The following is a 17,318-nucleotide window of genomic DNA, read 5'->3' on the forward strand; positions in this document are numbered from 1 at the left end:
TCAATCAAAAATATTTTGCCCCTAACATGTGCTAAGTGTACGATAAATACAATTTTCTTTGTTTTTTAAAAAATTCAATCCCTATCTATCTAGTCTCCATATGACTCAATCAGCTTAATAATCAATCTCAGTCATTAAAGGGACTCTCTTCCCCTCTCTATGATCTCACAAGAATCCAAACCTACCAGAAAAAATTGGGTAGTGTCTGTAATTCCCCAACCTCTCATTGTTTCTGATGATATCTTGTTTTCCACTGACATGCAATCACTTTCTGTGCACTTTAAAAGTGGGACAACAGGATCTTTGCTTTATCTCTGAGCCCTAATACTTAATGACTCAGCTTCTGTCAGCTCAACATAGCCATTCCTTCCAGAGTTCTACCACCTTCTCATGACACTTACTCTAAGAAAGGCTGGGTTCCCTCTCTCTGTGGTTTCTACCAACCTCTATACCCTTCCTAACTCCTGTTGCTTCTCAAAGTCAAGTTAGTATAGAAATACGTGATATATGTGTGCAACGCAATCCCCGTTGTCAATATTGACAGTAAACAACTATTTTATTGAATTCTTTCCACTAAATATTGACAACTTTTGAGTGGATGCATGAATATAATTTATTAAAAATGGCCCATTTAGTGGTCTTGTTCAAGCTTAAACTAAGATAAAACTTACCAGTAGATAATCAAGGGGAAGAATCTGACTGATTTGGTCAATTAGTATAATTCAAATCTAAGAGACTTTTCCATAAAGTAGTACCTATGTCATAATTAATTACTGAAATTCACCTAAATTCTCCAACTGAACTCTTCTGATTCTCAAATGCAATTTTTAAAAGGCAACAAGCATGAAAAGAGTTTCTCATTCTGGGGACCTACTTTTTTTCCCCTAACCTCATCTGTTTGGAATTAAAGTGCATAGAAACGGCCAATCCCAGGCTCTGAAGAGTCTGCCTGACCCTACATGGCTCAAGAGTAATTTCTTAAAGAAAGAATATGAATGGTTTACAACCAAAGTCTATCAAAAATAAAAACAGAATTCTGAGTAATTTTTAAACATCTTTCATCTTCTACTGACTCCTTCCCCTGGCTCACCATTTTTGTTCACGGATTGTACTTCTGAAGGAATATGAGTTTGAACCATGCTCTGATTTAATACAACACAGTAAATAGCAAACCCAGAATCATTTCTGCCTATGGTACTCGCTACCCTACAAACAAGACATTGCAACTGATGAACACATACTTAATAGAAGGACACAAAAGCTTGGAGGTAAAGGTGGCAAGAACAAAGAATCAAAGGTTCTAATCAGGTGAAGTTTGTAAAATTGGATTAGGTGCCATGAGGATTTGTGCTTCTGAGCAAATATCTCCTAAACCTTTTTTGTTCTCGTTGATGGCTGAAATTCATGTAGCAGGTGACAATTCAATCACTATCATTCGGAAGCAAAATAGCATTGTTTCTAGATTGGACCAATTCAGTAGCCTCTCACTTACATCTACTGAGAATGCCGACCGTGTCTCACATAGACTCACCCTTACCTTCCTATCCAATCTTTCCTTGGCTTACATTCTCCCTCACTGTCTAAGCACCAGCTGCGTTGATCTACTTCTGGTCATTCCTACACACCAGGTCTCTTTGCCTGGATGCCTTCCTCTTCTTTACCTGATTAATTCCTAGTCATTCTTTAGAAGCCAGATTCTCAGTGAAGCTTTCCCTGGGCTCCCTTTACTAACTCAAACCTTCCTGTAAAGATCATAGTTTACACTATAGTCTATTAAGCGTGCGGTAGCATTATGTCTAAAACAACAATGTACACACCTTAATTTAAAAACACTATTGTTAAAAATGCTAACCATCATCTGAGGCTTCATTGAGTCATCATCTTTTTGCAAGAGTAAAATCAAAGATCACTGATCATAGATCACCATAACAAATATATTAATGATTTAAAAGTTTGGAAGATTGCAAGAATTACCAAAATTTTACAGAGACAAGAAGCGAGCAAGTGCTGTTAGAAAAATGACACCAATAGACTTGCTTGACATAGGACTGTCACAAACCTTCAATTTGTAAAAAAATAAATAAAATAAAAAGCAATATATGCAAAGTGCAATAAAATGAGTATGCCTGTATATTACAATATTTCATTTAGAAGGTTCACACAGATCCAGCTAAAGACCATTTGAATGTCATGATTATGGAGAAAACTAACATGATTAATACAGTATTCCACCTCCCCTACTTCCAAGCCCACAGATTCCACTGACAGTATCAACTCTCAGATTCATTCAAAACATCACACTAAGCTGAATTTCCTCCTCTCCAATCTATATTTTGACTCATTTCTGTCTTCCCTAAAATCATGTTTTTTATTAAAAGCCTTATCTTGCAGCTGAAGGTAGTGAATGTCACTTCCCTTTGCTTCCTTTCCTAATGAACAGGACTCTAATGCCTTCAATGATACTAAAACTGGCTTCTTTTTTCCCCCCACCCTTCTCCTCTCCTGCTTCCTCTCCAAATCTGCTCCTGTTTGTAACTCCTTTATTGTGGGTGTGGTCCTCTCCATCAGCCATGTGGGTAGTTGAACCAAACTCACCCACCTACCTCTCTGCTGCCTTGTCTGCCAGGAGACACTCCCAAGAATCCAGGTTGGTTGTGGGGGATGGTGTCCAGGAGGACATACAGCCAAGTCATGACCGGGCCTCTTCTTTCATGCCAGCATTCCATCTGCCCCCTGGGCTCCCAACCCTCAGATTTTGACCAGTACTTTGCAGGCTTCCTGGTTCATGGTGCCAAACTGCACATTGTGCTGTGCACCTGACCTCTTTTTTAACATCAAATTTCACCCTCTCTGTGCCCCATCCCTTTGGGTTCCTGCTACGCTCTTCTAGTTTAAATGACTGACTCCAAGTCATTAGTAGGGATTCCATCATCAAGATTAGACAGGTGGTGGATATTTTCAGTTGGACAGTTTTCCTCATCCCTCCACTCACAAAAGGGGGATGTTTTTCTATTTCATTTTCAGGGAGGTCTAGGCCTGGTAGTGTGTTTGGTGATGTTCTGTATGATTCAAGTCCCCCTCTTCCCTCAAGAGGACCATCCATCCAGTCTGGTGCAGCAGCGCATCTCCTCCTGCAAACCCTCACCCTTGTCTGCATTGCTCTTCTCTGGACCCCAGGGTCCCCATGAAATGAGAGCACCCTGAAAAAACACAGTTCTTAAGAAAGTTAGCATGTGACCAAAGCAAGTGGCACCTTGTGAAGACATCAGGCCTTGGGGAAAGAGCACAGACTGGGGTCAGGTTCATCTAGGCTTGGATCCCAAATTATGCCACTTAACTGTGTTACTCTGAGCAAACGCCGAACCTCTTTGTCTCAGTCTTCTTATGAATACAATAGGGTAATAACACTTCCCCTACTCTGAAGATATGAAGTGACAAATGTAAAGTTCCTGTCACAACAACTGGGATAGAGTGGGTGCTCAGACAAGTGTACCTATTAACATTGACTGAGATTTTCTCCTTTCATTAATAGCAAACCTTGTACAGTAAAGTAAATAATATTAGTCCCATTTAACAGATGAGAAAACTGAGGCTCAGAGAGATTAAGTAACTTTCCCAAGATAAAGCTAGTAAAGTGACAGCTGAGACCCAAATTCAAGTCTTCCAACTTCCAGCACATAGTAAGATTTTCACTACATCACATGTCATAAGGATTTTTTTTTAATTTTGACATATATATTTATATTAATCACAAATCTTCTCATATAGCGTATTGTTTAGTGTGTGGATGTTCTTATATGTTTCTTCATTCTCTTGGTTTCAAATATTGCAATTATAATTTACATGAATTTTTTCTTGATAAAAATATGACAGTTCCACTTATGGTTTATATCCATTATATCTAGCTAAATGTTAGTTTTACTAACATTTGTATTTCAGGACTATAGACTCTCACAGACAAAAGCATAGAGATAGAATTAAAAGATCATGTTCACCTTTATCTGACAATTGGGGATAAATCACTAAAATTTTTGGGGTGCATTTATTGATCCTGTCATATTATTGAGTGCTGATTAATTGGCAGACATGGTGCTAAGTATTTTGTAGGGTTCCATAGTGACTTAGATGTATAAATCCTAATGTGCTTACCACATGTCCGAGAGCAGGAATGATCCGGGAAATGTTATCCCCCCTGCCCCTTTGAAAGGAATGTTATTCAACCTCATTGTAACACATGAGATGCTTCCTACAGGCTTTGGATATTTTAAAAGATAATCTAATATACCCAGAAAAGACCTCAATAAAAATTCTTTAAACTATTAAGATAGTTTCAGAAAGATGAAGCCATTAGCATTGGCTGTCCTTACCCATTAGGAGAGCAGGAGCTACTCCTTTTGAGGTGATCGGTATTTTGGCGTGATGATGCTATTTTAAATCCAGCAGCTTCCAGGATCTTCTGCTCCTGATCTAAGTAAAATCTCATTATCCAGAATCAGCACTTGCTCCATAGGACTGTCGAAGTTTAATTTCATTTGGCCAGTTACTTATACAGCCAACTATGAAGCCGTTCAACAGCCTTATCCCCCAGAGATATAAGGAAAACCAGATGTAGGCTCATATACAGCAGACCATGACAAAGGACTCTTCAGCATAAAAGCTTTGCCATGGAGGTTACCTTTGGTTAAAGGCAGCATTTGCTTGTTTTGTTGTTTTATTACTTCTAACAGTCACATTAATCCATTTTCACTGTAGCAGCTTTGGTGGGTCCCATGAGAACTCATCACTAAAATGATAACCTATATGTTAAGATGGCAAATTTCATTTGATTTTGAAGGAAAAAAATTATTTAATAATCAGGGAAATTCCTTATGACTGTAAGTATAATAGATTTTGCATTTCCAATTTTTTTCATAAGCGCTAGATTTTCAGAGTTTACAGAGATCACACATTTTAAAATAAAGAATTCTTTTGAGTCACAACACACACACACACACACACACACGTGTAAAGAATGTAAAGAATTTAGAAAATGTAGAAAAGAACTAGAAAGAAAATGTCACAAGTAATCCCTTTACCCAAAGATAAGTTCTGTTAACATTTTCATATGTTTCTATGCATATGAAACTATGTATACATTTGTTTTAATTAGCTCATCGATTTAACAAACATTTACTGAGCTCCTACTATATGCCAGGTATTATGTTTGGCCTGAGAATGCCTCATGCAAAACCGAAAAAGATCCCCACATTTTTGGAGTTTATACCCAGCAGGTAATAAACCTGCAGGGGAACGCAGGGAGGAGAGATCCACAATAAATAATAAGCATAGTAAATAAATACATCCTATAGAATGTTAGAAGATGATGTTGATAATGAGAAAAATAAGGCAGGGTAGGAGAGATGGAAACGCCAGGGATGGGGGGCCTGGGTGACAACAGGATGATCAGTAAAAGCCGCAGTGAGAAGGGACATTTGGGAAAGACCTGAAGGAGGTAATACAAAGGGATTTTGCAGACAAAGAGCAGAGGGGCAGCAGTGTGCCTGTTCCGTTCTAGGACTAGCAAGAAGGCCAGTGTAGCCAGAGTGGAGAGAGGCAGGAAGAGTGTGAAGGGCACAAGGTCTCAGAGGTCATGGGATTTCAAGCATATAGAGCCTTGTAGTCCGTGGCAACGACTTACAATTGTACTCGAAGTGAAATGCAAACCTATGGCAAGGTTTTAAGCATAGAAATGACCGGATTAATCTTACATTTTAAAAGGATGCCACCTATGTCAGGAGTCATATTGTATAACATTTTGTGTTCAACTGTATTCATTCAACAGGGGAGCATTTTCCCAAGTCATTTTGTATTTATGGGGAAGAGGCATCATCTTAATATCTGCATACTAATTCCACCAATGTACCTATTAGTGAATGTATTATTTATTTTCAGTTTTTCTCTACTCATGATATTGAGTTGAACATCCGGTACGTGAGTCTTTATCTCAGTGTCTGTTCTTTAGAATACATTCTTGCAAGGGGCGGTACTGAGTAACATGTATGAATAAGAGTTGTGAAACGTATGTCCAGATTGTTTTTCAAAAAAGCCACGTACATGTATACCCTCAGAAGCAACATGTAAAATATGACATATTATCTTGATTGACAGAATAGTATGCGAGTTTTCCTAACTTAGGAGACCAACAAAACTCATTCACTCACTTATTTATCAACAAAGACTTCTTAAAATCTATACTGTACAACAATCACTAGACACATCAGAATGACACAGGCTCATATTTTTCACACACAGCTACATTTCTTATCTTTCTTCTTTCACTCCTTTTTTCTTCATTAACCCACTTTCATATAACTGACTTTGAATGTGAATGACCAAGATGCATGGCTCAAGGCAGGATACATCCCTTTTCCTCCCTCTCCTAACATTTCTTATATCAGTTCCTCAATGTGACTTTTGATGATACCTGAAGCAGAGGCTTCACAGAAGCCTAACTCCCAGCATCTCAGAAGAAAGGGTTTGCCAAGCAAATGAAGGGGGCAAACAGAAACACAGAGGAAAATATATATTAAACGCTTTAGAAAAATCATTCTTATGTATTTATTAGTCTTATTAAATTTTTTCAATTAAAGTAGCATTTAAGCAATACAACTTCTTTCCTCAAGAAACACTTTCAATTCAAATTTTCACTGAAGTCAAACTAGTCCTCTGTAAGCTTTGGGGCTTTGCTTCAATGATCTGAATATTTCCCCATGTTGACAAACATAAGACTGTGTGTCTGAACAGGCCATATATTTGTACAGCCTTAGACTAATTGAACGAATTTTATGTTCTCTTGGATTTAAAAAAGTTTCATCATTCTTTATTTTATAACCTCATGGTAATAGTCAAGAGTCAGCATAAGTATATATATATTTTCGAAACTCAGAACTGAGAACAGAGAAATGTCACTATAACAAGTATTTATGCATTTATTCAAAAGGCCTGCATGTATTATGTTTAATTTACTATCAAAATGTACTTAAAATCTAATAAGGAGACTCTTAAGAGTAAGTAAATGTACAGGGCTTAGCACGGTATCATTGCCCAATTTAATAGTGAGTGCTTTCCCTATGCCAACACTATGCTACTGCTTTACAAGAAGAACCCCATTTAACTACCAGAACAGTTCCATGACACAGCTTGCATTATAATCTGCATCTTACAGATGAGGAAACCAATGCTCAGAGAGGTTTAAGTCACATGTCTAATTTCATCCAGCTAACAAGTGGTAAAAATAGAAACTTGAACCTATGTTTCTCGAATACTAAAGCACTAGAATTTGGCTACTTCGGGACTCATTTAGAGGTCATGGTCATAGAAGCAAAGGATTAGAAGGAAAATTAGAAGTTACAATGGAAAAAGCATGGTGTAGAGATAAGAGAAGAAGGGCAAGTCTCAGATCACTTATTTACCAGTGAAATAAACTTGGATTACATTTACCTCTAATCCTTGATTTCCCATCTATAAAACAGATATAATTAAAAGACTGTGTAAAACACTCCATAGATGCTAAGCCCCTGCTACATTAAATGATGGTAATGTGTTCAGAAGTAACATAGAGAAGATTGTATAACAGAACGAGGCACTTGCCCAGGTGGTTTGGTGGAAGAACAGAAATTAGCTGGGAGTGGAGGTGGTTACTGTAACATATATTATTAAGTATCTGAACTAAAATCTAAATGCAGCAGAATGCAGTGACATATATGATGTGTTTTGACCCTCCAAACAAATATCACCTAAATCATTTTTTTAGAAATAAAGCACTTTGGGATAAATATATCAATAGTAAGCATCTAATGGTCTTCATGTATAAATGCATGTTCATGCAACACTAACTTAGCAATACTTTTTGTCTGACATTAAAATAATATTTTTGCACACACCATTTGTAGGGCATATGTTTTCAAAAGTCTCCCCCTAGCCCTCATTAACAGAAGGGGGGAAAAAAGCTAAGCTATCTTGTTCTTTCGCTTGGCTTGATCCTCTTTTCTGAACAAGGAGTTATATTTCAAAATTATTTCTTGGGCGTCTTGGTGAAGGCTGAGATTGTGAAACCACCTTTTAAGGTACAAAAATAAGCTCTTAAGGTAGTATTAAATTCTTGAGGCCAGGGCTTCCCTGGTGGCGCAGTGGTTGAGAGTCCGCCTGCCGATGCAGGGGACACGGGTTCGTGCCCCGGTCTGGGAAGATCCCACATGCCGCGGAGCGTCGGGGCCCGTGAGCCATGGCTGTTGAGCCTGCGCGTCCGGAGCCTGTGCTCCGCAGCGGGAGAGGCCACAACAGTGAGAGGCCCGCGTACCGCAAAAAAAAAAAAAAAAAAAAAAATTCTTGAGGCCATTATTTGTTGTCACCTATTTACTCAGAGATAATATATGAATTTGCAAAGCACAGTATTCTGACCCACAGAATATTGTTCAGTTGAGCCCCTTGTTTTATGATTAATAATAAATGATCTGTTTATACTCTTTTTATTGTCATTTTTTAATAGTACCTCACAAAAAGTACACAAACTCAGGTCTGCCACATTTTCACTGATCTGAGGACAAAAAAATTATAGTGAAGTTTGTCAACCATCTTTTCTTAAAAAGAAATATTCTTCATTCTTAGATAATGTATCATAGTATCGTTACATTGTTTAAATGTCCCTTCTTTGAAGAATGAATGTGAGAGAGAGGTAGTAAAGGATTTTCTTTAAAGGTCCTTATTTGGGAAAATAAAAGCTTGGTTGCTTTATAATATTATTGTTGTTGTTATTGTTATTTTACTGGTCCAGGAGATCAAAAAAGTCTGGAATTCACCATTCTACAGTTCTTTGGTCACCTTTAAAAATTAAAACAGGGCATAATGGTAGTTTAAAAATATTTTCAGGGTTGAATAGTCATTTCCTGTAATACTTTTAGTAAAATCCTACAAAATTAATGAGGAGTTTGTAGGTCTGCTAGTCACTGATAAGCTGGTGACATATTTAATTCTCATGGATGACATGATGAGAAAGCCATGCTCTGATGTCTCCAACCCAGAAAAGAAAAACATGAGTACAGAAGGAAAAACATGTGAATTTCTTACCAGAGATGGAACAGAAGGTTACATGGTGTAGAAGAAAAACCTTGCACCAGACACTTGTTAGAAATGCAAGACATTTTATTTGAGCTACTGCAGTAGGGGAGAGAGATAACTCTTTATAGAACTGAGCTCAGCTCCAAATACAATGGGGACAATTGGGGATTTATAACCATTGGGCAGGGTGGGGGTTCAGTGGATAGAAAATTACTAAGAGGAGATATCAAGGGGAGGGGGATCCTTGCTAAAATGGCCTGGGATTCTTGCTAGAGTCTGACCAAGGACTTAGATATTAAGGGTGAAGGATGAGGAACTTAAGTAGATATCAAGGGTGGAGAATTTTACTAAACTGACTTAGCAGAATTCTTTGCTAAAACTGGGCTCAGCAGACTAAGGTCAAAATCTAGTTGAATAGATGGTTCAGAGGAACTTGACTAGAGTTTGGTCAAGGAGGGAGTGTTTGTCAATAGATTGGTCAGAAGATGAAGGTAAAAGAAACTAACATATCATGTGATTTTTAATACAAATCATTTTTAAATTAAATTTATTTAAAATTTAAAAAACAAAACAAAAACAGTTCACCTATTTCTCCCACCTACCTCTCCCTCTTGTTTTATAGATAAAGATATAAATATAGATATATAGATATACACGCACATATGTATATGTTTTTAGATTCCACATATAAGAGAGATTGTACAGTATTTGTCTTTCTTTGTCTCACTTATTTCACTTAGTATAATGCCCTCAAGGTCCAGCCATGTTGTTGCAAATGGCAAGATTTCATTCATTTCTATGGCTGAATAATATTCCAGTGTGTGTGTGTGTGTGAGTGTGTGTATCCACCCATCCATTGATGGACATTTAGGAAGTTTCTATGTCTTAGCTATTGTAAATAATGCTGCAATGAACATGGGGTGCACATATCTTTTCAAACGAGTGGTTTTGGTTTCTTTGGAGAAATACCCAGAAGTGGAATCGCTGGATTGTATGATAGTTGTATTTTTAATTTTTGAGGAGCCACCAAACTGTTTTCCATAGTGACTGCACTAATTTACATTCCCACCAACAGTGCACAAGTGTTCCCTTTTCTCCACATCCTCTCCAACACTTGTTATTTTGTCTTTTTACTAATAGTCATTCTAACAGGCATGTGGTTATAGCTCATCATTGTTTTGATTTGCATTTCCCTGATGATTAATGATGCAGCACATCTTTTCATGTACCATCTTTTCATTGGCCATCAGTATTCAGATCTTCTGCCCACTTTTTAATTGGGTTGTTCAGTTTCTTACTATTGAGTTGTATGGGTTCTTTGCATACTTAGGATATTAGCCCCTTATCAGATACATGATTTGAAAATATTTTCTCGCATTCAGTAGTTTGTCTTTCCATTCTGTTGATGGTTTCCTTTGCTGTGCAGAATCATTTTAGTTTGACGCAGTCCCATTTGTTTGTTTTTGCTTTTTTTTTGCTTTTGTTTTCGGTGTCAGATTTTTAAAATTATCTGTGAGCTTACTGCCTATATTTTCTTCTAGGAGTTTTATGGTTTCAGGTCTTATGCTCAAGCCTTTAATCTATTTTGAGTTAATTTTTGTGTATGGTGGAAGGTTGTGGTCCAGTTTCATTCTTTGGCATGTGGCTGCTCAATTTTCCCAACACCATTTACTGAAGAGACTGTCTTTTCCCCATTGTATATTCTTGGCTCCTTTGTCATAAATTAATTGACCCTATATGTGTGCATTTATTTCTGACTCTATTCTATTCCAATGATCTATGTGTCTGTTTTTATGCCAGTATCACACGATTTTGTAGGTTTGTAATATAGTTTGAAATCAGGGAGTGTGATGCCTCCAGCTTTGTTCTTCTTTCTCAAGATTCTTGTGGGTTTTCAGAGTTCTTTTATGTTTCCAAAAACAAATCAGTTTTTGAAAGACTAACCTAAACCCCTGAGCTTCATCTAACAAGTTAATCCCTTTAGCTGAAGGTAAAAGAAGGACATTCACTTTAGCAAATTTTCATTTTGAACCACACAAATGTGTATTTTAAAATCCTCTAAATTCTAGGTTGTGACACATTGTTAAACCGGCTTTAACAAGAGCAACTTGATTCTTTGCTCTAAATTCCTTCTGATAGATGCGAGCTTTTATTTTTTTTCCGAGTGTCGCAATTAGAGGATTTAGTATTAAAGCTCAAGAGTGGATATCCTTAACAGAACTGAGACAGTCAAACCATTTACTATATTTCACTGAAAGCATTCTTTAACTGGGGAAGAAGATAAGAAATCTTACCTTTTAGAATCTTAAAATTGTCTAACTTTCACTGTGTTTACTAGACTCTCGCAACAATAGCAGCAGGACCCCTTTTCGTTAGAATTATCCTGGGAAATACTTTAGGTTATCTTCTCAGATGTGGCTTATCTCACCGTATGTCACCACTGCAGAAAATTAAGCATTGAATTCAAACACTGTTTTGTGCATAATCTTTTGAGGTCAAACAGGATGCTCAGAAAGATAAGAAAAAAACAACATTAATAAATACTAATTGAGCATCCATCACTGCACCAGACACTTGTTAGAAATGCAAGACATTTGCACCGTCCTAGGTTGTAAGGGGTCCCTAATCCTTCAGTATTTACAGCCTAAAGGGGGATACAGACAAACATTACATAATTATATATCATTTTGACAAAGGCTAAAACAGGATAAGGTTCAGGGTGCTGTTGGGACACACAAGAAGAGTATCGATCTCATTTCTTGGGTTGGGTTGAGTGTTGGGAAGAGGGTGGGAAGAGGTGAGAGTGTATGTTTGTGTTTGTGCATTGGACAATGGAGGTTGGAGAGGAGTAGTGGCCTCTTTGGCAGAAAGAGGGAAGGGAGAAAGTGCAAGAAGTGATTTATAGACTGAGACTCAAATGATAGAGAAGGAATTATCCAGGAAGAAGAAAGGGGACTGAGAAGAGTGTTTCTAAAAGAAGTAATATCATATGCAACGGCTCAAGGGCAAAAAAGAATGTATATTTAACTTAATACATTAGATAAATGCTTCTCAAGCTTTAATGAGAATACGAATCACCTGAGTTTAATGTCAAAATACAGATCTTATTCAGAAGTTCTAGGGCAGGACCTGAGCTCCTGGGTATCTAACAAGTTTCCAAGAGATATCAATGCTGCTGGTTCATAGACCAAACTTTGAGTAGCAGCATATAAACAACTCAGTTTCCAGTAACTGGACACTTCACTCTGGTGAAATAACTGAATATTCCTTAAGCTATTTTCTGATGTGACCTACTTATTCACACTGCATGAATCATTAATGATTGCAGTGTGGTGACAGCTCAGGACTCGGGCAATTCATATATAACATTGCTCTACAAAGGAGTCTGCTTCTCTTCCTATAATATTTTTAAAGTCACTACTTTAAATTCTGCTTTTGTACCTTCTTTCCTACCTTCATCTTCCTCCTCATTGAAATGTATTTAGCAGTTTCAGCACGAAACCAGTCTGAAAGGATGTGCTTAATAAATACTGTCAACACTTGTCAAAATCAAATGAAAATGTCCCAGGAAAGTATTTGCAGCCATACGCATTAGGAGCAAGTTATAAGGCTGTACTGTATCTTGATAGCAGTTCTTTTAATGTCAGTTTGAACTCATTTTAATAAATGCATGAGTTTCATGTTCTTGCCATCTCTGTCTCATCCTGTAGCAGCAAATGTTCTGCTTCTCTAGAGACAACATTTTTGCAAATACTCTAAAAATTCCATTTCCATTCCAAAGACGTGGGAACAGATTGGGCTGTGTTGTAGCCACCTACTGGAAATTTACATCCATGTCACATGATTTAAAAGATATGCCTCTCTAGATATATTTTGGATATAGGTGTCAATAAATTGATTCATAATGTGTTTCACGAGAGTGAAAGATGCATTGGCTTTGGTGCAAGGAGTTGCCTCACAGTTATTGTGAAGTAATGCACAGATTTTAGTCCCACTATGTGACTCTATTGCCTCATTTAATTCTTATAACAATAAACAAATATATATATTTTTTTTTTTTTTTTTTAATGCTATACATGCTTAGCCTTAGAACAAATGGAGTGAACCCTACAGGCAAGCAACAGTTTCAAATTCCCTTCTTCACCTTCATCTCAGACCAGGATCTCACAATCATCTTAAAGGCAGAAGGGCTTTCAGGATACATGTGGGTAGACTTGTCATTTCTTCTTCCCATTAGACTAGATCAGCAGTTAAACTTTTATGTACATAGTAATTACTATAGCACCCGCGGCTACTTGCAGTCATATACATTGTGCTTCATGGGAAAACAAGGAACTTCCATGGGTGATCTTTCACTTTTCCCCATGTTCCCATTACTCCCTGATTTTGGAGCTACTCTCCCTAAGTTAGATGTGATCCCCCTTTAGAACGATCACAGATTGTTGAAGCTCTGTTTCTACTCTGTTTTATATCAGGCTTGTCTCCACCTTACTTCTCAGTCTGCCTACTTCCCACTCTCAGGACCGATAACCCTGCAAAGAGACATGGGAGGTGTCCTAACAGTGAACCTAAGTCCTTTGGTGGCCTGGATGGAAGTGATCCACCAGCTCACCAGAGTTGCCTAAGGGACACAGTAGCAAACAGGACATGTAGCTTTGTAGATTCTTCAGCCTGAACTCCTGCACATGGAGCTTTGGCTCCTAGAAGAAATACAATTTCTCTGACTTATGGGCCAAGTTATTACAGCCCAAAGTTAGCTTGGTCTGTGGTCCTGTCTTCCACGTGAAAATGATTTGGAACCTCACCTGTTTGGTGTTTGTGTAAAAGCCACACTTTCCTGTGGCCAAGAAAGCATTCAGAGGGACATCTGCAGTTGCGTTTGAGGGAGAATCACACTTAATAGCGTAAAAAGCTATAACTTCACGTGTGGGAAGCCTGTAAAAATACGGCTGAAAACTCAGACTCTCTATGATATTTTGAAAGTGATGTCCATAGCTAGCAGGGACCACAGACTTTACTCCAAACATGTCATCTATAAAAGAAGAGACAGACCCTGAAAAGCTAGGCAGTATCCTGGCTAAGAAGTTATAGCCAGTATCGGGAGCCAGTTAGCTTTCGCATCCTTTCCCCCTCCCTCCCTCCCCTCACCTTCCTTCCTTTCCTTCCTTCCTTTTGCAACCTTTCACCAGTTCAACAAAAATAACATGGGTGCTATCTTTTCATTTAAATTATACTCATTCTATTCCTCAAGGTGGCAATTTCTCAGAAAATAATACATAAAGTTTAAAATAAAGCAGATCTTACTTGAATTATTCTTTGAAATTTTTACCCAAATTTCTGATCTGTTACATAGCACCATCAGCAGTCATGTAAAAATGTTATAATTAATAATAGAAATACAAACAGACTACATACATGCAATATTTGACTTACGGCTAATTGCAATGCAGTGAAAGTTGACTAATTCAGAACTTAAAGCATGAGGGTTATATGTTATTCAGAAATACATTGTTTATTTAACTGATTTTCTATTGTGCTTCTCTTAAGAAAAATTTCTATATTTTGGGTTGATAATTGCATAAAGAATCATTAGACAGTATTCCAAAAAATGTATTGCAATGAATTGTATATATTCTATGTGGCAAACAACCATGAAAATAAAACGTGTAGACTTGAGATAACAGTACATTTTTTTAAAAACCCAAATTTGCATATTTTCAGAAGAAAAATATTTAGCCTAATTTAAATACAAAACAACCCTCTGAATCTTAATATTTATAACTATTCTAAAAATATTTTCTAAAAATAATTTCAATTTATATCACATCTTGAGGCTGCAGAAATAATTTCAAATCTTTTAAAATATTTATACAGCCCCGTATATAGTCAAGCCCACCAAGATTTGACAGAAATAGGGGAAAAGGATATAAGTCTAGAATAATGGAGACAGAGAAGTTAAAATACCATCCCCAGCCACAGAGATTATAAAGAGATGACCTGTGTTTTCTAAAGCTCATGTTCGTTTCATAGTACCACCCTGCCTCCCAGTTAAAATTATGTTTTTCCCTCATTTTAAAAAATAAAATGAGTTGGGTTTGTTTTTTGTTTTGTTTTGTTTTGTTTGTTTTGGTTTTGGTTTTTTTTGCGGTGCGCGGGTCTCTCACTGTTGTGGCCTCTCCCGTTGCGGAGCACAGGCTCCGGACGCGCAGGCTCAGTGGCCATGGCTCACGGGCCCAGACGCTCCACGGCATGTGGGATCTTCCCGGACCGGGGCACGAACCCGTGTCCCCTGCATCGACAGGCGGACTCTCAACCGCTGCACCACCAGGGAAGCCCAAAATAAGTAATTTTTATGTGTCCATTTTGGCCGAGCAGAATTAATGTGAAAATTGAAAGGATATTACTTGGGTTTTAAAACTGCTTGCTTAAGAAAAGATGTCAACCCTGCTAGAAGTCATGCAGATGCACTGTGTCCATCCACCTACACTGGAAGGTGATGGGTCGCAATTTTATATTCACAATGGAATAGGTCATAGTGCTTCCACCAATTACAAAAGTGAAACCAACGAAGAGGCAAGCATCAATGTCAGCCGGAGGGTTTGCAGTGTTCAGCACAATCTGAAAAGATGATTTTCCATAAAACCACATCATGCTTCTTTCTTTCTGAATATGGAGATGATTCACCAGAATGTGTTCTCTTTTGTGTTTTGGGGCACAAACAGCGAGTTGGAGTCACCCCTGATGTATGAGGTTCCGGAACTGCAGCAGGGCAGCGCCAGCGGCAGCTCGGGAAGTAGCTTGGGTAGCTCCATCACTGCGTGTAAGAAGGTAACACTGCTTAACACCACTCTCCTCTCACCGATTGAACTTGAACACTACTTTAGTTTGACTTTTCAAGCACTTCTTCTAAAGCAGGAACAGCAACAAAAACACACCACAAAATCACCCACAATTTGCTCCCCAGGACAACCCCCTGATGACATTCAAAAATCTAATTCATGGAAATGATCGGAAAACTCAAGCATTTCAGAAACGTCTGATTTAAAAATTCTAAGCCTCCAGTGCTTCACCACACCTCCAACTTTTTCTAGTAACTCTTTCCAAACATAGCCATGATTGACGGCTTCTTGGATCTCCTTGTAGAAAAATCTTCACAGGTTTTGAATGGCCCAACTTATTATATTAAGCTCCTAAGTCTATATCTAAGAAAAATTCATGGCTCCTCTCTTTTTGCTATTTTCTTAAAGGGAAGGGTATGCCTGATTATTTTATTAGGAACAGAATTGCATTTCCTGGAGTATAGATTTTAGAACTGATAAACAAGTCTTGCTTTAAGACACTTGCAGAAAGTTGTCATTTGAACAACATAAAATCATCTAATTTAATTGTCCGATTTTTCCAGCCAATCCAACTTCAGGCCCAGAAATTTAAAGCCAAATGCCCACTTCCTCATCTAATGCTTTTATCACTATTTGATGCTGAATTCCAGAGAAAAGTGTGTTCCTTTTCATGAAAACTTAGAGGAAATTACACTGGATTAGTTCATTTATTGTTAAAACAAAGTTCAATTATAAAAAGTACTTATAGCTATAAATTAAGATAAATTCTTTTCCTAATCATATTGTATAAGTATATATAATTACATATACATAATGTGCATTATATATGTATATATATTTCAATTTATTGATTACTGTACCCAGTTAAGCAGCCTTATGTATTCTCTGCTTGTGTGATTTTGTATAGTTTTTAAGTACCAAAGAAAACAAATATCTTCATTAGAAAACATATATTGATTATAAAAAATGTAGCATTAAACATAATTTTACAAAATATTTTTATGCATATATTCATAACCAAATATAAAAATATACCTGCCTGATTAATTAAGGATTCTTATTATCATGTGTTATATGATCCTCATAAAATTCTTATAGAGGATTCCGTACTATGAATTCCAGTTTTTAATGTAGAAAACTGAGGCACTACAATTCAAAATGACTTTGAATTACTTATGAAAGAACTAAAGCAGCAGGTTTTCAAGCCCTAGGTATGGTCTATTCAACTCTGTAACTCTAAATTATAAAGTCTTCACTGGATGCTATGTCTTTCATAAGGCTAAATGATTTTTAATTTATTCTAATTTTTAAATAACTCTATTTCTATTGATTAGAATTCCAGCGGCATTTAAAAGAAAGATTGAAGCCAGACTGCCTGAATTT

General features: G+C 37.2%; 1 protein-coding gene across 3 annotated transcripts in view; it reads left to right on the forward strand.

Moving 5' to 3' along the window:
- SPHKAP (SPHK1 interactor, AKAP domain containing) overlaps nucleotides 1–17,318 on the forward strand; it is a 123,512-nt gene that overhangs the window by 10,961 nt on the left and 95,233 nt on the right. For all 3 annotated transcript variants that reach the window (XM_067740321.1, XM_067740320.1, XM_067740319.1), the window contains exon 2: nucleotides 15,819–15,924. In XM_067740321.1, the coding sequence (XP_067596422.1) occupies nucleotides 15,819–15,924 (106 nt within the window). The remainder of the gene's footprint in view (nucleotides 1–15,818; nucleotides 15,925–17,318) is intronic.

This window comes from Pseudorca crassidens, chromosome 6, assembly GCF_039906515.1.
Source record: "Pseudorca crassidens isolate mPseCra1 chromosome 6, mPseCra1.hap1, whole genome shotgun sequence".
Taxonomy (NCBI): Eukaryota; Metazoa; Chordata; class Mammalia; order Artiodactyla; family Delphinidae; genus Pseudorca; species Pseudorca crassidens.